Below are 22167 nucleotides of genomic sequence, written 5' to 3'. Positions count from 1 at the left end.
GCTGCAGCGCTGTATGGTACCTGCACACCGTGAGCTCCTGCAAAGATTAGATAGGACTGCTCTCGGACGCAGCGAGGTCCTGGGGAATTGTGAAAGTTGGCATTGAGTCGTCCGATGAAACCCCCCTATGTACGGACAAAATGTGGCTATGAATGCTCACATAAATACCCAAAGCATGGATCTGAACACATCCACTTAGACTGACCCAGGCCAGCCCAATTAGCAGCCGTTAACAGACTTTCCCCATCTCCATTGGGAGGCAGGGATGCACCAACATTGTCTCACCCTGCAGCTATACAGCAACAACAAACCCCTGTGAGGCAATCTGATTCCTCTCATTTCTAGCCCAGGATATGGCCACTATGATGTAGTGTTTGGTTATTCCATATAATCAGATCTATTCACCATTTCACAGTTGCAAACATAAACTTTCCTATGTAATTTCTGGTTGCAGTGTATACAAATAACACCAGTTGAAAGGAAGAAAACATGGACCATACAGTTGCCCAGCGATGCAATTCTGTTTGCTCATCAGGTTAGATGTAAGTCTTAAAAACACAAAACCGGTTGGTAGAAGTTGGATCAATCGGCAACGGAGGAGAGCAGGGGTCATTGTGACCTCATCTAAGCAACTATTCAAATGAATTAAAGGCCACCCCACCTCCCAGGTAAACTCAGCACTAAGACGGCCCACCTTTCCATGGTGACAATTGTTGACACCTGCTGAACAGTCAACGTGTCAAATACCCCAGCGTGGTCTGAGCCGCCCGCTCGGTGTCTGATACCGACGCAGGGTTTGTGACGCTAAATCATATTTACGCAGTTGCCTGATTTCTATTTTCAAGCAACAGTGAATACATCTTCCACCGGGTGTAGTACCATCCGTTACACCTCGTTTTGGTGTGTAATGGTTGGGGGCCTCCTGCCGGGACCAATCACTGTAATGTTGATTTATTTCTCCTGAATGCACAATACTGAGACGCAGCATTATCATCCAGTCTTGTCGACAGAGTGTACGTGGATGCACAAGCAAAAGAAACAAATGAAAAGAAGAAGATCAGAGAACACAATCAAAGCGGACGGAGTGAAAATTGACAGCGACATTTGAATGTTATGAGGTTGCCAACTGTGACAGAAGAAACTGATTCACACACACAAACACAGACTCATGCACACACACACACACACACACACACACACACACACACACACACACACACACACACACACATTCATCTGTTTGTTTAAGATACAGACAAACACACACACACACAGAACTAAAGCAATATGCAGGGGGAAGCTGTACAAAGCTGCTTCATCATGTAGGATTACCATCTGAAAGAAGGGATGTGCTGTATGTTTGAGGGTGCCTTGAGTTCTCAGTTCTGCCTCAACTCATGGCTGCGTTAGAAAACAGTGTGTCAGTCTCAAATGGACAAAGAGACCAATCAATAGTAAGCCGGTGAAAATCCTCTGCAATTTTCAACAAAAGGTTATTCCATAATGCAACAGCATTAGAGGGAGAAAGGGTCACTTCTCTGCCCCCTGGCATCTCTGAATGCTAAAGGCAAATAGAGCGAGTCAGGGAAAGAAAAGCATATCCTATTCAAAAACATGACTTTTTGTTGAAAAGCTGTCACCACAATTTTAACAATAATATGTGACAATGACTAAAGCAATTGATAAATACCACCAAGTGCTAACAAACACTGCCAGGCCTATGATGAGGTACATAATCTAAGTAAACACTTGACGTCATTACATGATTGTAGCTCGATGAATAGTAAGTTTAAGCCAATGTTCTTATCCCTTGCTTCATGTCTCTACTCCATCCACCCACCTACAAGTAGAAATCCTCCTGCTCTGTTAAAGGTCAAAGGCCTAGAGGGTTCAGTCAAACGTCAGGGATACATTCATCAAACTCACGATGACATGCCACCTCCAAAAGGTCATAAAAACACGTCGGTTTTGTTCGTTTCCAACCAATATCTCTACTTGAGATATAAGATCTTATTTTCTATGGATGTTATCCAAATGTTATATGCAGGTATTGGCATCTGATGTAAAGTAATGAAAGCTGGTGACCGTAACATAATAAGTATCATTGTGCCACGAGAAGCTGTTAAGAGGATTCACTGTGCAATGATATGGGTCTGAGACTGAAGGAAGAAAATAGCCTTTGATTTTGTGCAATCAGCAGCCCAAGACGGCCCGGGCAAAGAACAGAGTGATTGAATGCAGCTCTGATATCACCTGATTGTAGCTCAGTTCCATCCACAACCGCCCCTCTAACTTTGTTATTGTCAAACCCTCCCTGGACTTTACAGCTGGATAGCCTAATTGGAGCCATTTCCACATATAATGTGTCAGCCCCGAGAGGGTTCATTATAGATGATGGGTCGACCCACCTCAGCTATTCTTCAGGCCCTCATAAGGGTCTTATAGTTCAGGCTGGTGACAGATACAGTAGGGTTTCCCTCAGCCCACAGGCTATTGATCACCATTAGGAGGGAGAGCAGTAATGCAGGCTATGTGGTGTGACTGTTGGTTGGAAGCCAATGTGTGTGTCTGTGTGCAGAAATGACTCACCTCTCAAGCGTCACTAAACGTTAGGGAACATCGCAACAGCAAGGAGTTCAGAAGATCAGAAGATTGATGCCACTGTCATGTAAGCCAATTAGCTTAGCTTGGCATAAACAAAGGAACGGGGGAAACAGCTAGCCTGGCTTTGGCGAAGGCAATAAAACCTGACTACCAGCATCTAAGGTTCAGTTGACACAAAAACAAACTTTTCTCTAAATCTTGAAGGCAAATAAGCATATTTCCATCAGCGTTCTGCGCATTTTAGCATTGTGAGCACGTTAGCGTCCTTTCATTAGCATTTAGTTTGAGCTCAGTGTGCTTGAGGTATGCAGAGAGTTAGCTTCTGTATGCACGGCTGTAGATAAGAACATGTCGGGTATGATCTTGGGTTTTTTTTACACTCGGAATTTGGGTTTGGTGTATTTTATGTCCCGTCCCTCATTATTATCATCACTTTGACGCAGTCCTATTTTCGCCGTGCTTGCACAGCACATGAGCCCGAGCTGGAAATCGCCAATGGAGTTGGTGACAGCATTGCCGTCAGTCAACCCCCCCGTGCTCTTTATCGCAGCAAAGACATTGCTCCGTTGAGTCAGTGACACTTCTGTAATGTAGCATCAGCAGGCACACAGTCGCTGTGTCAACACTGTTCTGTCGGTGTCATCTTTCTGTGCCCCTGGGTGCTCTTTGAATGTGACTATGCATAGCTGCATACAAGCAAAGGACAAATAATAATAGTAAGTGATAAGCGACCGATTTGAAAGGCCAGCAAAGAGCGGATTATCAAGGTTTCGGGTTGACATGTTAAAGGTGCCTTGTTTTGACATTGAGCTGGAGATGTGCTGACATGCTACATCATTCAGCCTACATTCATTGGCATCACTTGTTTGAAATGTGACTATAGATATTTGGTATTCAAGAAATAGCATTTTATGTGCTGCTGAGAATAATTTTAAATACACAGTATGAACGGATATGATTGCGTTGTTAAAGGAGGGTATTTTTCTCTTGGTTATAGCAGGAAATAGCAGGGGTTTTTTTAGTTGCTTTTGCATGTCTATTTTATTCAGTGTTTGGACGGCAGCCCTGTCAACACATGAGTGCAAATACCTCCTTTTTTTGACGCAAGGTAATAGGCTTTTCGTATATCATTGTGCTCGTGACATGTACCGCATAAAGCATTAGCAAATGGAATGACTCACACGTGCAGTAAGCATGGGAAATAATAATAATAATAATGATGTCGCATCTGCTAATTACCAAAGCTATTAAGTGAGTCTCCACCACAAATTAGCTGTCTCCTGAGGGCCGTGTTTTACTGGCAGGTTCAAAGCTAATGATAGCATGTCATAGAGGGAAATCACATATACCAACACTCTGACTAATCATGTAATTAACAGAGCGCCGGAGATGGACATGAGCAAACTGGCAGCTGTGTTGAGTCCATAATTGTTACGTGGCAAGTTCATCTGCCTCGAAATCTGACATATCCTGAGAAGCTCTACTTATCCTGGGGAAGATTTTCACTGATTTTCGTGCGTGCTGTCCTCCAGCACTTCCTGATTCAATTCACGCGTGCAGCCACATTGCACTGCTGCACACTCTTTGACACCAGAGAGCCACGGTTGGTCATCATGAGCTCCACTCCACTATCCCCACTGGCAGGTCCGTGCGACCTGAGGCTACTGGTGTTCCCATATGTCATATTCCATACCATCACTGTTAACCTTAAAAATCCCAGTTTCCCTTCTTATTAATGGCTGATGCGGATCAGAACAAGTGTTACGTGTCTTATAAATGGAATTCTGTTTGTTTTATTGTTATTATTTATAGATATAGATAAATACTAAAATACTCCAGATCCTGACCATTGTCAAACACACATTTTTTCCCCAACGACTCCTCAAAAGAAGTCTTTATGTCTCTTTTTTTCCTCTCTGTTTACACCAATTATTTCCCATTGCAAACAAAACTCTCCACTACGCTGTCATTTCATTGGATCAAATCCCCGAGGTTTAATTAGCGATGATTAGATTCATAATTATATATATTTTCTCTCCATAAGGGCATATAATTGGGGGACTTTCACGCGGGGGAATTTTTCATGGGGGGAAAAATCCATGGGCCAACCCTCATTAAGGAACTCAGAGCTCTGCAGAGCTAGCATGTTGAAGTCTGAGAGCGAGAGCTAGTAGAGAGTCGAACACCTTAACTTCCACTCAGGAAGTAGCCTTTAATTAGCTAATGAATCTGGGAGCTTCCTCTGCCAACCTTTGACCTTATGCTGAGGCATAATTAGCCTGTTCACAGTGCGAGACATGTCACATGTGGTTGAAATCAATGCCCTGTACACCAAAACCGATTTTAATGAGATAAATGCAGCGCTTTCCCTTTTATTGTTAGGAACTGTTGAAGTCAACATTTATTAATCATTCAGATGTTAAAGGGCACAATGTATCGATTTAGTGTCATTTCCAACAAAGGCCTCTACCCCATGATTATCATTGTTAGTCATGTTGATGGCACACAAAGCATTGGATGACATTTTCAAATATGCAGTATAACCAAACCTTTAATTGCAGCAATGGAAAAAAATAACATAATAATGTTTTTTCATCGTTGCTGCAGGGCAATTTAATCATAGAAAATGGTCTTCAAAATGGCAAATGGCAAAAGAAAAGGTCATTATTAGATGAGTGTTGTTAATGTACATCATTTAAAGGAATACATTTTACATTTTTGCAAATATGCTTATTCACTTACTGATCTCAAGAGTAAAATAAAACAGCAGTGGCCAGTTAGCTTACCTAAGCATGAGGACAGCCAGCCCAGCAAAGTCTGCCTACCAGCACCTCTAAAGCTAATGAACACGCATTGCAGAATTGTCAAGCCACTGTGTTTTATTTCTTTGCCTGAATCGGTTGCCAGGTGACAAGCAGAGACTTCAGGATGTTATTGCTAACAAACGATAAAGTCTTAATTATCGAGCTATAATGGTTTTGCAGTCTAGCTGCTTCCCACTGTTTCTAGTCTTTGTGCTAAGTCAGAGATAATTATTTCATTTGATGGAGTTGTATGATTTTATTGAGTGAAATCGAAACACATCTCCTTACAATATAGTACAATATAACTGCTATTTTCTGACTCACTAATAATCAGGTAGTGTCTAGCTCTCATAATGAGATGCTGTTTCCCATCTTTCTGTGGTCCCCAACGAGATGACATCCCCCACGACTGTTCTGATCAGAGCTGAGCTGTGCTGACCTGACATGGCAGGTCCGGGTCTCAGTGGCAGCCTCTGCAATCCTGGCGGATCTCCTTCAGTCTGCTCAGCCAGCAGCGAGCGGCTGCACCGCACTCCCAGGTCCGGCATTGGAAATGTGCCCTGGGTGAGCCGGCCCATAAATTAGTCAGAATAAGGGCCGACTGCGCTGGGCTATCCCCCATGGTTATCAGCAGAGAAGAACCTGCCTGAAGGTTGGTGCTCTTAAATCTTTCATCATTGCTGAGGCAGCCTGATCCAGGCATGGACTGGAGCCATCAATCAGGGTCAATGCTCACAGCTAATGGGTTATTCAAGTTTTCCTGAAAATGAAATAGCCATCCTCCTCCTCTAAATCAAGCATGCCAAACAGCACTTACTGCCACACACTCCGACTATTTTTATTTTTATCAACCAAACAGCATTTATGTTGATTAGGATAACCCGTCTGCAAATAGTGAAACTCGGCTGATTATACGTTGACGCTTTCTGTAATGATTAACGTCTGTTAACTCTCTTTGATGACTAATTGCATAAACCCTTAACCATCATGACTGAAGGTAAACTTGACAATATGGCATGATCGTAAACAACGTTGCTGTCTTCTCGAAGCCAACCACGGTATTCATGCAGGAGCTGCCTTCCCTCAGTTGCTATTATTAGCTTGACTCAAAGCAGGCAGTTGTTTCATGAGGAGAGGATCACATTTTGAAGAGACTCGCTCAGTGGCAGGTGTGAATTGGATTGATGAGACAAGTAACACAAAACTAGCATTAAGACGACCTTTCACTGAACCCAAAGCTGGAATACGAATAGTAGCATAGCAAGCATGGCAGACATAAAATATCGAATTAACACAGAGGAAATGCTTTCTGTCACATGAAGATCCTCAATGCCTGTTTTTACTCCAAGAACTTTAAACGGTGAAAATAAAGCAGAGTTTTTGAATATACTGTGTTTATTGAAAAAAATACTTTAAATAAAAAATAGTAAGTATGCAAAATGACAACCAACAATCGTTTAGTCCTATCTTGAATACTAGTTATTTCAATGGCACTTAGTGAACACTCACTCTAGGCTCTGTTGCCCCTTACTGTGCACGATTGGCCCCCCTCCCCAGTCCCCTGCCAGCCTGCACTCACATTGCCACAGGCGCAACCAGACCTGAGCACGGTAACCTCTTGTACATAGTGCTCGTACATTAGCGACGACCATGCCAAACCCCAACCCTTCCAACCGTGCCAGGGCCAAGGAAGGCATAGTCCACTTATAGTGCCTTGCATTGTTACTACTGTCCATGACGTAACTCTGCAATATTATTTACTGTCAGTTTACATCAAAATTTACCAGAGAACCGAAGCCAATCTCATGTACATTTATTAAACGTTGTAACGCTAAATATGATGATTATGGGCCTTGCAATCCAAAACCCGGACTACGTGAGAAGCGTAACATCAGACAAAGCCTATGATCACCTGCTGCCGGCTTACTGTACTTCAGAATTGTGGCTGTTGGAATCAATGCCTACAAAATGCACTTTTAATGACACCTCGCGGCAAAGCTTTTTTCTGCGAGGCTGTGACAGTAACATCAATAATGATCGACTGCAGTGATATGTCCTCCAAGGTTCCCCAGATATCTCTGGAAACGTTTCTGGGCTTTACCGAGCTGGTCGGAGATGAATGAATTCATAAACGAAAGCAAAAGATTGGACATAGTGGGACACGCTATCTCCAGAGAGGCTCTCTTCCCTACCGACTGGAGAGTACATCAAAATGATGCCACAAAACCAGCAAGAAAAAGATGATGTTATTATTGGGTCCCTGGGAAATAGGAGATGGTTCGGGCTGAGGGAGCTCAGAAGTCAGAGGCAGACTTGATAACAAACTTGGAAAAATGCCTTTGCTTCGTCTTGACTCAACTTACAAATCGGAGGGGGAGAGGGGAGAGGGGAAAATTTGAGAGCCTGCCAGGGCTGATCTGATAGCCCTGATATACATGTCAATGTCAGGGCTTGAGTGATAAATGATCAGTTTACTGTTGAGTGCCTATTAAAGGGTTTTGTAGCCCAAACAACAGTAATGCATTTCATAAACTTTTATTTTTTATTATTTTAAGTGTGATTCAAATAGATTATGTATTAAATGCTAAATACATTTTTACAAAAAAAGGTCAATTGCCTCCGCTGAGGAAGGTTAAAAGCCTTGAGGGGGAAAAAAAGGAAAAAGTGGATCTTGAGTTGTTTTGCCAATATCATGTGACGGTATCAAGCATGGAAAAGACCTCACCAAAGTCAATAGTCAATAGTCTAGACAAAGCCTTTCATAATTAGCATTGCCAACAAGCATCCTACAGAAATCCATCTTTACAGTTTATGTTGGAATAACTTGTTCTTTGTCTGTTTGTTCTGATTATTGCCAACTGAATCATTAGAAGCTTTATTATACAAAAACTAAACAAAAGATGCTTTTCAAAACATGGCACCCTATGCCCTTGTGTAATAGCTTGAAGTGCTACAAAAAGAGGACCGTCTGGGTTTTTCTAAAATTATAATATTTTTGAGAAGTTAGAATTAAATTTTAAGTGAGAGGGAGGATTTCATCTGATTTTATTTTTTTTCTCTTTTCCCTGAGTCAAATAAATGACGGGAGTTAAGATTATTTAGAGATCTGAGGAAATAAAACCCTATGCCTTTTACGGTAATAGCGTGGGAATTGCTGCTCAGCTCCTTAATACCATAAAATCATAATAATAAAGTAAATGATCATAAAAGGGGACAGTCTGCTGCGTGTTGTCCAACACAAGGTCCTAAAACAAGTGAGAATGAATTACTCTGAGATTAACCGTTTTCCAGATCTCCCATCCTTTTTTATTACACACACGACGCCTATTTCTCCGACACACTCCGATCCGCGAGACAAACCTCCCACCTCACCTTTTTGGGGGGTAATAGCGTTTTGTTCAACAATCTGCACGACAATTTCCGCACGTGACGTCGCTGTAATTCTTTATTAATCAGCGGCAGGTGTTCGCTTCACAGCTGGTTAACTCGTGCTGATGTGAAAGGCTGTTGAGCTTCATTGTCTGCCATTGACTGCAATCTGTGGTGCGGGATTGACTCGCTGAGTTCTTGCCACAGCACACGGATCAGGTGCCACAAACACAAACAAGCCACCTGGGTGCCTCACTACCTGGGCCTCTTTGCATAGTGGCCGTGTTGCCAATTTGTTCCTGTTTTACCGCCTGTTGGGTAGAGATGGAGGAGAGGTCTACATTGGTATGACAAGACAGATTGCACTAAAATCGATTAAGGACACTGAAACAGTGAGAAATGTAAGCTGTGGTATTGGTTTATGTGCGTGCATCTGTCATCAACTTCAACTGACAACAGTGTGTCTCTACAGTCACTTCTGACTCCCCCCTTTGCCAGGTCTATTTGGGAACAACAGTGTCTGACCTAAATAAAGCTAACAGTCTCACATGGGGTTTAGCAGGTGTTCTTCCCCTCAGTTTAACGTGTTAGCATGCTGGTTTTCTTAAAGAGCACAAAGAAAAGTTGAAGCTGGTGGAAATGTCAGAATTGGCAGGTGTTGGACAAATTAATTTTTTTGTTGATTTAAGGTTAAGTCCTAAAGATTAAGAAATTAATCTTCTGTGGCTCAATCCGAACGACTCGGTGCCAAAGAAGAACTCAAGACTTCATAAATGCCATTCATCATATCACAAACATTAGCCTTTCCAGCTCTGTATGAACAGCAATCCCCTTAGCTAGCAGCGGTTACCATGTTCCATTTTTTTCCAAACATTTTCTTTTAAAAGTGTTTAGCGTGAAGCTGCTGCAGTGCCCTGAGGGTCTGAGATGTTGGCAGGTTGTACTATACTGTGTTTCCTTCTGTTTTGCTCCATCACAATGTATAGAGGAGGCGATATTTGCAGAAAACCAAGCGAAAAAACTGTCACTGCAACTTTGCATGCACAACAGTGCCTGGCAGCAACTGTAAGCCCTGTCCATCACTTTTGTTTAGTCATTTTTGTGTCACCACAGTGCTCGCTTGTCACTGTCATTAAAAAGTAATATAGCCTACTGCAGAAGCTGCACTCTTGAAGACCGTTTCTACTCTTCATCTCTCATTCCTCTTTCCACGCAACTGACGTCAACCCTCAGATCCACGATCCTTCAGTTTGAGAAATTGGACAATGTGCGAGAGCAATCTGAAAATAGATTGTTCTGAAATGTTGTGCACAGTGTGCAGAAACACCCCCAATGGCTTCACTGGATCACCAGGACATTTGCCTGTTTCTACAATGTATATTTATGTGCCTCAGTAAATGAGTGTGGGACTCTTGGCGTTCATTCCCTAAGACCTACATATTTGTAAATTATATTATTCTCTTATTACAAAGCCCCTAAAAAAAATACTCTTCAGCCATCCAGTTTTTGGAGCTGTTGCAGCTTGCAGACATCACTGGCTGAGTGAAGCATAAGCCTCCATAGAAGCAGCGTTCCCTCAGATGTATTTGAATAAGACATGATGCCAGTTTATTTTTGTAACATCCCCCACCCCAGACTGTTGGCAAGCAATGCAGTTGTAACGAACCCTCTTCTATTTTCCACATTAGGCATAACATTTTTTTTTTTAAATACCGTCTGTTCGGTTCAGATTGTAGTCAATGAGGTGAAATTATCAATACATGTACAGTATTAACCGTTTCACACACAATGAGCAAATGTGCGGCATTGTAAAGCACACCAGTGGGATACCGCTGGGGGAAGGGCTGCTGCTGTGAATCTGAATGATGTGCATCCAAATTACAGTTCATTACTTGATACTGACACACTTTTCCTCAGCTGCGTTTTTTCAGCCTGAGCTCTTTGATGTTAAATAATGAATAGATGTACCCTAGCTGCATCGCTCACAAAAGGTGTCTAGAGTCAAGAATCACTGGAAGGCATTGACTCTTAGAGCCTGTCTACATGGTTACGTTGAAAACTGGCAGACTGTCCTTGAATTTCTCCTGCTGGTGTGAGTTAGAGGAGAAGGGGAGGGAGTGGTGACTCGCAATCTGTCACCACTGAATCATTTTTCCCCACACGGTTTTTGCTTTTACAGGTCTGGACTCAGCGCTGCCCGTCCACAGCAAGGGGAGAGGAAATGGCCGACTGAAGCGTCATTGGAGGACGTCACCGCTACATAGCTCATCGCCAGTATGCAGTGTGGCCTTCCCAGCTGTGCATCACCAGTGGTGCCATGATCCAGTTGTAACTGTGGGTGAGCATCCAACACCTTTATTTTAATCAAATGTACATATTAATTATATGGAGGCAGTGTTATGGAAGGGGCATTCCACTATTTCACACATCGTGGTCAGTTTACTAGTCACAAGGTGAGTTCTTCTGCATCTTTGTTGTTTGTTGTGTCTGAGAAAATAAGCCCATCAAAGTCAAAGTGATGCATCAGAGCTATTTTGGTTTTGACCAAAATTTCAGAAAGCCTACATTACAAACTTGACGTTTGGTTTATTTTAGGTTGGGGGGGGTCTGTGGAGTTTCCCAATTGAGGAACTGTAGTTTTTGCCATTTACCACTGACAGGGACTAACAATAGATTCTATCAAATTGGCTCATGGAAAATGCATTTAAGTATGTCCATATTTGCAGAATGATGCACATGACCCATGTTGCTTTTTTTATTTGAGATTAAAAAAAAAATCACTTGGACCAAGAGTTTATTTTCTATCAAAAATAGGTTACTTTAAGGTTTTTGTCCATTAGAAAAAGCTATAATAATAAATTATAAATGTAACTAAGACCGATACTTCCCATATACCCCAAATATCCACAAGGTCAAGGAATATCACATAAAATGAAAGCAATAACAATGATGTGTGATGGCTAGATGGGTAGATGTAAAGCATTTTATAGTTTATGCTCCCCGAGTGCCATTGAGATTCCATTGTGAATTGCTGAAAAGAAGTGTTGCAATTGACTTTATTTGCTTCTGATAGAGTAGATATTGGGTTTTACATATTCATAGCCTGTAAAAGGGTTTTTGCATTTCCAGCATTTGAAAGCAGGTCTCAAAGGCGTGTTTCCCCCATCTATAACATTTACATGGTCTCGACTTTTTCTAAAAGAATAAGTAAATAAAAATCTGTTGCCCTTCAAAGACATGGCTCAAAGGGATGCATTTATGTGAGTAATCTACAACTAGCTGCAAATCACCTCTCCACCAAAGTAGAAAAAACACAGCTTAAGATCTCTAGAGAAACAATTTCTATATCAGTAGAAAACACGTTGAGGTGTATGGTGAGTCAGAACCGTTAAATCACTTGATTGCTTGGGCATTGATGATGTATTTACCTACGGGGCTCTATAAATATAATTGGCATCTACAATTACGTTAAGCCTCCATAGAGTGTCATCTTCTCCAACAGTGGGAGCAGGATCGCTGAGGGAACTGTGATGACTTGCTTCCTCATGTGTAAAGCTGTAATGAATATGCCAAACACCTGTGCTTACATTATGTCTGTTTTGCTCCTTTGTGTAATTGAGCGGATCAGTTAATAACTGCAATTCTCCAGTTAGGGTTTGGCGTAACGCCAGATGCCTTTTTTGCTTATATTCTATGTACACTGTCCACAGTGTACACTGATGAAATACAAAACACACAAATTCTACATTTTTTAAACACGATGTAATGCTTTTCATCGTCTATGAGGTAAATAACATCCGTTTGACTCTTTGATGACTTTTGGCCAATCGCTGCATAAGAATTCAGGTGGAGAAAAAATACAACTGGTCTCGTGAAACATGCGGATGACATAAAATGTTAACAAATTATGAATTGTCATGGTCTAAAATGTTCCATTCAACTATACATTTAAGGGAGATTATGCTATCTCTCCTGTTCTGGAGGTGGGTGGAGTTGATATGGAGACAGTGTAGAAAAATCAATTAATAGAGAAACTCATCCAAAGACCCTCAATAAATCTGAGAGTGTTAGATATCTCCTCTGTTTGAGTTTTGGTTATGGGGCAACCCATGACCTAGCCCCAGCTTGTACCTCTTGTGTATTAGCGTGCTTTCAGGCCACGGATGTAACCGTTGGTTCTCTTAAATATAATTAACTGAGAAGGTTTGGAAAAACCATTCAGTCATTTAAAAACACTTAGTGTTGTAGCTAGTTCTGCTTCCGTCTGTAGCCCAAATATATACTAACAGATGAGAAGCACAAACTGAGATGACCTGTGACATGTTGTTTACATTTAAATCACAAAATGCACCTTTGCTGGAAGAGGCAGTAACAGTTGATGGTAGTAATGTGCCTTTAAAAGTAGGATTAAACCATAAAACTTTAACCTTGTTAATCATAAATAAATGTTTGAAGATGGACGTGTATGTGCTATTTCAATTAAGTTCCAGTGAATGTCTCTCATGCTGTTATTAGATGTTTCAGAGGGATACAAAATTGAACCAAACAATCTGGACTCAAAGGGAAGGGTACATTTCCCAACCAGCAGTCTGGTTACATCATTTCCTGCCATTTGGCTGGTGAATCATTTCAGTACTGGGCATGGAGTCACCGTCCCATCCTCAGTGATGGCACAGATGAGCTCATCAGGTCAGGGCAAAGCTCCATGGCCTCCCGTGGGTTTGACCCTCCTTTTTGTTGGCTGTGGCGCTGTTATTTTACAGCCTACTATAACTTCTTCCAGTTCCCTGCATGGACAACACCTGCTCCTGGTATATATTTTTTAGAGTATACTATAAAACATTTTCTGTAAACTTTTGAATATTGGTGTCCTCCAGTGCCTCCCCTTCTGAGATTCAGCAACAGAGGTGGAAAGTAACGCTTCGTTACTGACATCTCGGACTAATAATAATTTTCAGGTACATTACTTGAGTAGCCTTTTTATATTTACGACATCTTTTTACATTTAAAAAAGAAAATCTGTCCTTTATACTCCTTGCATTCTCAAAACAATGCATTTGAGGGGAATTATCTTTTTTATTTTTATTATAAATATGATGCGTACAACGGCGTATTCGGGCCACTTTGGCGGGGGGAAAAACAGAGCCGAGAGGGCTGGGCAAATTTGAGACTTTGAATCTAGCAAATTTGCGTCTTTAAAAAGTTCCAAATTTGTGACTTTTTTTGTTTTATAATAAATAATCTTGCCCAACTTTATAGCTGATATAAACAAGTTCCTTGGATCTGCTAACACCAGATGTCTGTTGTTGCTATGACAACAAATGAAAGCACCAATAGCATTTACCCCAACTGCCCAATCCCAAACACCCAAAAGATGGCAATTTGGCCGATATAAAATCTTAGCAAAGCGTTGTCACACTTTGGGATGGATTAATTAGAACCATATATGCAACATTCATGGGATTTTAGCTAGGATAAATGCCCAGCATCATAATAAAGTAGCAAATCTGCGACTTTATAAAGTAGCAAATTTGCAACTTTTTTCTCTGAATATTGCTTTTTTCGTTTTGAATATCGTTTTTTTGTTACCACAGTGGCCCTAATACGCCGTCATAGACGCGAGATTCAGTTAGCCTTGCAAAAAAGTGCTTGTAGAAATGTCCATCAAAGGGATACTGATGGCCATTTTTACTATATTTTGAGTACATTTCAGTACTTTTTCACTTTTTCACTTTTACTTGTTGATTCAGTCTACTTTTTGAACAAATGTATCTGTACTTTTACTTGAGTATAGAATGTACTTTTGATACCTCTGGCGACGCATGCGTTTTCGTGAATTTAGTGGAAATATAAACACAAACACGGACATGTCATGGATTCTTTTTTCAAGGTTCTTAAAATGATGCGAGAAAGTAGAAATCCAGTGTGTCACCAAATGCAGAACAATAACACATCCATCTTTTTGTTCTCCAGGTTATGCCGAGCCAAATAACCAATCCTGGAGATGCCGAAAAGAAGAGATATTCTTGCCATCGTGTTGATCGTGTTACCTTGGACTCTGCTAATCACTGTTTGGCACCAAAGCGCGATCGCTCCACTCCTCGCCATCCGCAAGGGTACGCACCGCACCGCACTCCACTGGCAATATCAAACCTGAAATGGGTCCTTGAACCTCAGTGCACTTCAGGTTTAGACAACAGGCTGTTCTTTTAGAGCCACTCACGCATGACCGTCAGCTTCATCAGCGCTCAATGACACTTGTCCCCCTACAATGTAGACCTCATCAGACTGTTTGGTGCATGATGACGACAGAGACGTTACCGAGACTCATACACTCTCATACAACTTATTTTTATATTTCATATTCAGTTGAATACAATGAATTGTTCAGTGCAGAACCTGCATTCATTGTTCTTGTGTTGACACTAACCTTCCCAGTACAGTATGTTATGAAAAGGTCCAGTCACAGCCCGTCCAATAACATGCCTTGCTCCATAAATCCATAATACCCATTTGGGCTTATTCCACTCATTCAAATTCAGTGGGAATTAATTTCTGTTTGATTAATCAGCGATTTGATAAAACAACTGTCCGCTCGGTGAGCTTCACGGGATCTCCAGCATCCACGCGTAATATCACGTTTGCACACCGGCGTGAGTCGTTAAGCCGTGCACTCATGAGCTTCCCAATCATCCCCCGGAGACCACAAGCCGACAGTTTGAAATGTCAAGCATTCTGCAGAGTAAACAAACCTAAATTAGAGCCAGAGCAAATCAATAGAGCTCTTTGCCCTCTCCTTATAATGTGGTGAATGCACATACGGGGTTAACAAAACGGAACAAGATTTTACAAATGCCAAATTTGAAAAAAAAGGTGTCGACTATTAAATACAGCGAGGAGATACCGTGAAGCGTATAAAAATAAATATTTTTTTGTCAGCGCTATCTGTCACAGCTCTGCCCACAGGCCTTCTTTTGTGTGCACTTAAAAGAGAAGCTAGAGGTTTTTTGGCCGCACTCTCGCTGGCAGCCTTTGCTGAACATCTGGCCATCAGCCGATTGTGTTAATCTACGCGCTGCAGGGATGAAAAAAAAATCCCTCCTTGTGTTGGAGGTGCAAGCGGAGCTCTGGGAGAACGGTGACAAAGGTGCCATTAGCTGTGGCACAATGAAAAGAAAATCAACAACCTGAATGAATGTATGATTCACCTCTGTTTACGTGGTCACATTTTTCTCACTTATAGAGTGAAGATGACGTCATCCTTATTTCACAGGGAGTGTGTCGGTGGCACATTGTCACTATTGCTGCGGCTGCTTTGATTATTACTTCTGTGTTGTGTCAAATTCCCAGCAAGTAGTTCACTGAAATACTGAACAATTTCCAGTTTTCTAATGTTAAATTTTGCATTTGGTGTTACCTGGATTTTCAGACTCCAAGTAACCAGTGTGTATAAAAACGTATGTATGATTAGGTAGAGCAAAAATGACCAAATAAACCCCTTTCTCCGTCATTTTTGAGTCTTATTATTATCTTGGTAGTGGAGTGTATGTCAAAAAATTGTGTTAGTAAGTTATGGGACGTAGAGGGCCAGTCCATGGTGGAGTCTGAACATAAAGACTCCACATTTTTCTATCTTTCGAAAGAAAAGCCCAAAGGCATCGCTGGGGGAAAAGCAGAGGCTCAGCTCTCTCCCCTCTCTATCTTTGCGCTGTCTCTCTGTCCATCAGGTGTGTTATCCTCTCACAGTGCCTGCTTTCACTTTTTGCAGCCTGTCACCACCTAGTAAAAGAGATCTTTATCATTCCAGAGAGGCTTGCAGTCCGCCACCACCGGCTCTCAGGTACACTTTACCCCTATTGGGTTTAAGTCACCTGAGGCAAATATACAAAGGGCAGCCCAAGGTTGCGCTAATGCCTTACATGTCTTCTTATCCCCAAATCTGCAGATGATGGTGTCGAGGGCAAGAGGGAGGCAGGCGGCCAGGCACAAGACTCCAAGGAATACTGTGCCTCAGATAAGGACATTGTGGAGGTGGTGAGGACAGAGTATGTGTACACGCGGCCTCCGCCCTGGTCCGATGTGCTGCCTACCATCCACATCATCACACCCACATATAGTCGCCCGGTGCAGAAGGCGGAGCTGACACGACTGGCAAACACCTTCCTCCATGTTCCCAACCTGCACTGGATCCTGGTGGAGGACTCCCAAAGGAGGACGCCTCTCGTCACGCGGCTCCTCCGAGAAATGGGGCTCAACTACACCCACCTCAACGTCGAGACGCCCAGGAACTATAAGCTGCGGGGTGACACTCGGGACCCCAGAATCCCCAGGGGGACAATGCAGAGGAATCTGGCACTGCGGTGGCTGAGGGAGACCTTCAACGCCAACAGCAGCCAAGCTGGAATCGTCTACTTTGCAGACGACGACAACACATACAGCCTGGAGCTGTTTGAGGAGGTTAGAGTTGGTATACGTTAATGTTCATTCCATGCTTTTTTTTTTTTACAAACTCCCATTTATTAGCTAGAGGGGCTGTGATGAGTGGATGTACCATGCACATAGAGCTGCCAGTATAACTACATTTACAAATGGAGGGTAACCCAATCACCTTAACTTAACTTCTAAAGTATTTCCAACTTTAAACCTAATCATTTAAACTTCAGATTCTAAAGCCTTTCCCTAAAACAACCATTTCCTGTTTGGTACTGACCACAATTGAAAATTCTAAAGCTCCATCCACCGTTCAAATGCTGCACTGGTGATGTTTACTCGAGGTACCGCAAAACAAACCCTGTGCAGAGCACACAGTGTGTAATTCAGGCGGTCTGGGAGATTGAACCGTTCCAGAGAAAAACACAGAGGCCAGCTGGTTACACCAATTTGGAAAACTTCGAAGCTCAGCAGCCGTTCGGCTAACAGAGGAGTGACCGGCATTGATCAGGAGAGCCAAAAATCACTGAAGCCTCACTGATATTTTCTGGTCATTTTGTGCAAAGACGCAGGAAAATAAAACTGATTGCACTTTTAAATAGACTACAGGAAAGCTCAAAGTGGATTACATAGTATGTGACTTTGAATTTGTAGTGCGAGGCATACATATTTGAAAAAAAGAGGCCAATATTGCCAATTATATTCTCAACTTGTATATTCCTTTTTAAAAAACAAATTATATACATGGGGATCCATCCATAATATAATTAAGTGAAACACATTACATGGCACTTCCCAGTCCTATACTGAAGACTTCTGTGATATGCTATTGGGGGGTTGTTCAACTATAAATTCTCAGTAACTTAAAACATTTCTTTTTTTTAGCTTTTAACAAGCATAGTCAGTGATCTGCAGCTTGTGGAGAGAGGTTTGGGCATGTAATCAGTCCGTCTCGGGCCATCCATCTCAACATCAGTTGAATTACCTGAGCAGACACGGTCTAGGTCCTCTGAGAGTTAGCCTTAAGTCTTGTTAGTAGTGCAGACGGGGTCCGAAGTCAATGGAGCGCCGGGTATTGACGGGGCCTGTCATTACCTTTCTCTGGGAATCAGCCGAAGTGCTCCGTCTCCCTCAGAGGCCTTCCATCACCTCCAACGGGCCTATTTATGGGTCAGAGTAACAGCCCTGAGGGGGAGAGAGGGAGAGAGAGAGGGAGGGAGAGAGGGAGAGAGGCAGAAGAAGAAAACTAATGCTGAAAATGAAAAAAGAGGAGGTGACAGGCAGATAGACAGAAAGCAGAGCGTCGACTGCAACTACAGAATAGCTTGCTGACACCGTAGTAAAAATTCAGTAGTTTGCTGACACCATAGTAAATATTCAGTGTCTCAACAGCTTGAAAACAGATAGGTGTCACCAGTGTGGAGATAAGGTTGGAAGACTGATGTGCCCTGCTCCACGTGTCAGAAATAGACTCCTCATTTTCTCCTGGTTAATGTGAATTGAGCGAAGAGTTTGGTTTTGAGCAACAGCAATGCATTTTCTCGTGTAATTGTGAGGAACAATGGAGGAAGTTAATGGTAGTTACATGCTGATGAGCTGTCAAAACAAACAACAACCTCAATACTGTTTAAAAGAAATAATCAGCCAGTGACACATCTGGTCATAGGGGCAGGGACACATGCAGGAATGGTAGTAACATGTTTAAATGGCACCATATACTGTACATTTACAAATACATGCATTTTACACACAAAATGTAAGGTAAGGCAACGAAGAAAGGTAGTTTAAGTCACATTAACCTCTTGTAATGAAAGTCACTTGAGTGTTGTGTGCATTGATTTGAAAAAGAAATGTTTTACATTTAAGTCAAGGTCCTAGATCCTGGCATGAACATAACATTTTTATAGCCGACACGCTAATTAATTAAGCCTAATTTAAGGGTGCATTAAGAAGACTACATCATAGCTAACCACAGACAGCTACACGGTTCCTCTACAACAGCAGCAGTGACATACAAGCAGCAGAGACTCACCTCGCTAATTCAGATAACTCACAATAGTCTGTAGTGGCAAAAAAAAATCCTGACTGGAATTGTAAATCAACATACATCTCATCGCCTGCCAGAGATTTAGCTTCCACCTATCAATACCCGCTGTATGAATACCAGTCTTTCACTCTGACACATACATTCAAAACATACTTTGATGTCATGCCTTAAGAAAATATTTTTTTACAGTATAAAGGACATTTTTATTTAAACAAATAATTAAAAAATACACCCACAGAGCTGTTAAAAAGGTGCAGAATTAAAGTATCACTTCTTGTGAAGAAAATGTTTTGATTGTGAATTAATCATTTTTTAAACAATTTGACAAAATGAATGTTTTGTTTACCTCTGTAGATGTGTGACCTGTGGCTGCAGCTTCTAGCAAGGCTTGTGAGCCAATAGAATAACGACATTGCTATCACGTAGTATCTCTGCGTAGTCAGGGGTCAAGAGTCTTTTGGGTTGCCAGTTAGTTAGCTAGCTAGTTGTGCAATACTGATATACATTTATTTGCTATTAAGATCAGGACAAACATCAGACTTCAAGGATGTTCCTTTTAATTGAAGCGGAAATTGATTGAAAATGAGCAGAGTGAGCAGGACCCCTGAACCCCACTGGATTCTGAACACTAATTTGGATGTTGATTACCATGGCAACAGTCAAAGCTTCAAAGCATTTGGATCTGGCCTTTGCCAAGCATTTGGCCTTTGACGATACTGGAATATTTGGACTATTGGGGCTTTCATAATATATTAAAATGCAAGACATCTTTTGAGAAACTGTCATTAGTAATAAAAAGTTGTAATTCCATTATTATTTAAGCTAATTGATACAAAAAAAAAATAAGACTGCACTATTATCTGTTAGAAGAAACACTTTATTTGGAATATATACACAACTATCTCTACCAATTAGCTTACTTTTGCATAATGTGAGCTGCAAAAACTTCGTTTGGACAAATACTTCAATCCAAAGACTCCTCCAATTGGCAATGTCTTCCTCTCTGCAACCTTAATCACTGATTAATACCTGGATGCTTGCCTTCTTTTTCTCTGGGAGGATTTGGGATTTCTTGTCTTTGTATTGCTTCCCTGAAACATGGCCACTTCTGTCTCTGAAGGCCTCCTTCTAAGAGGAGCTAGAAATGGAGCTTAAAAGCACACACAGGCATTCAAATTCAAATACACAAATGCATCCTATTCACCGGGACGGGGCAAGAGGAACTGTGTTGCGTTTGCATTTGCTTGAGTGCCAGCAGAAAAGGGATGTGTGTTGTTTCGTTCCTACCAGAGGCAGCAGGCGGAACACACATTTCCAGATGGGAAAGTGACGAACCCCTTGACATTGCTTGCAGAAAGCCTGACGTGTGCTTCCTTTTGATTAAAGTTGTACACACTGTGTGTCTATGAGGGAAGCAGGCAGGTGTACGTGCTTAGTGGAGCTCCGGAGCCTCTTACAGCACTTTTTGTGAACCTGAACCCAGGTGTTGAAGTGAGCATTGATGACAAAAGCACATGTAGGAGATATAACGGACAGAAACACCATCCTGTGTGTAAAATCAAAGCAGCCGAATCACATGCACACAAGCACTCAATCTCTCTGCCACCATTAACACCCAGATCTCATTAAGACCCAACATCCTGCCAAATCTTATCTGGGTTCCTGGCACCGTTTTTTTTGTGTTCAAATCCACAGATCCCCATAAGCCCCCCAGACCACATCATGCTGTTCACACTCTGCAGCTCTCTGATCCCCAGCACTGACCAGCACAGCAGCCCATCGGAGATCACACTCCAATCTAAAACAGCGGCTTATGTGCAAATGGTCATTTTGCATCCGATTTGCACACAGACTTTGAGAAGTACACACGTTCAAACAAGCTTGCATTGAATATAGGGACAATTTCTGTTTGCATGCTCTTGCATGCCTGCAAGGACTCTAAAGCCCTGATTATGCTTCTGCGTAGTGATCACGCAACGGCCACGCAACGGCCACGCAGTTGCTTGGAGACCGTGATGGTTCTGCGTTGGGTTTACGTGTCGAAATGCAATTCAATGCCACACCGGTAAAGGGCGCTATGTTTTTTGTAAAGACTGACCGACCGACCGAGACTCTTGACGTATATCGTCGTTAGCCTCGTTATAGCCTATTTGTTTACTTTCCGGCTTTAAACATCCACTATTTTTCAGAACTTGGTGTTTTATTTCTTTGTGCAAAAGCGACAAGGTGCAAACAATAAAACGAGGTGCAAACAATAAAAGTAGCCTTTTAAAAGTTTAAATGGCGGTGTTTATGAGTGGAAACCGGATGTAGTTAGCGGACCAATCACAGCCAATGCCGCTGCGTTGGTGTTGTGTTGGTGTTGCGTCGCCTCGACGCGCGTCTAGAATTTTTGGGAGGTGCACGTCAGGCCCTTGCGTTGGACGTAAGGGGGGTCCGCAAGGACGTAAGGGGTCCGCAAGCCCCCTTGCGTTGTGTCGACGCGGAAGCATAACTTGGGCTTAATACATCTTATATTATAGGAACACAGTAGATTTGCATCTTTATTTTTAAATATGCACCAGCATAATTATTTCTGCTGCGCTGAGTTTGATTATACGGAGCCCTGGAGGTGACATGAAGGAAAAAAAAAAACGAAAGTAAAAAAAAAAAAAAACGAAGGTAAAAAAAAAAAAAAAAAACTGAGAAGAGGTATGTACTGGGGACAAACGCGAGATCTCGAGAAAGAAACTCGAGATCTCGCGATAGGAACTCGAGATCTCGAGAAAGAAACTCGAGATCCCGCGATAGAAACTCGAGATCTCGAGTTTTTTTTTTTTTTTTTTTTTTTTCAATAAATCTTTATTGAGTGTCTTTTGGGGTCTGCAGCCTTCGGAGGACCCAGCCTACGCGGTCTACGGAGGCAACGGGTCT

The 22167-nt window shown here is 42.0% G+C and overlaps 1 protein-coding gene and 1 long non-coding RNA gene across 5 annotated transcripts in view; one reads left to right on the top strand and one right to left on the bottom strand.

Moving 5' to 3' along the window:
* Positions 1–6043, bottom strand: part of LOC311020067 — a 53195-nt gene extending 47152 nt beyond the window's left edge. The window contains exon 1 of the long non-coding RNA XR_014597866.1: positions 5848–6043. This is a non-coding gene — a long non-coding RNA (uncharacterized lncRNA). The remainder of the gene's footprint in view (positions 1–5847) is intronic.
* Positions 1–22167, top strand: part of b3gat1a (beta-1,3-glucuronyltransferase 1 (glucuronosyltransferase P) a) — a 62127-nt gene that overhangs the window by 33632 nt on the left and 6328 nt on the right. Inside the window, exons 3-6 of one of the 4 annotated variants that reach the window (XM_084019865.1) lie at positions 10957–11111; positions 14751–14893; positions 16546–16617; positions 16723–17234. In XM_084019865.1, coding sequence (XP_083875991.1) covers positions 14782–14893; positions 16546–16617; positions 16723–17234 — 696 coding nt within the window. In that variant the 5' untranslated portion in view covers positions 10957–11111; positions 14751–14781. Of the gene's footprint in view, positions 1–10956; positions 11116–14750; positions 14894–16545; positions 16618–16722; positions 17235–22167 lie in introns of all 4 variants that reach the window. The other 3 variants (XM_084019864.1, XM_084019866.1, XM_084019867.1) reach the window with 3 other exon arrangements.

This window comes from Eutrigla gurnardus, assembly GCF_963514095.1.
Source record: "Eutrigla gurnardus genome assembly, chromosome: 10".
In the NCBI taxonomy this organism is placed as follows: Eukaryota; Metazoa; Chordata; class Actinopteri; order Perciformes; family Triglidae; genus Eutrigla; species Eutrigla gurnardus.
This window is presented reverse-complemented; position numbering and strand designations above follow the sequence as displayed.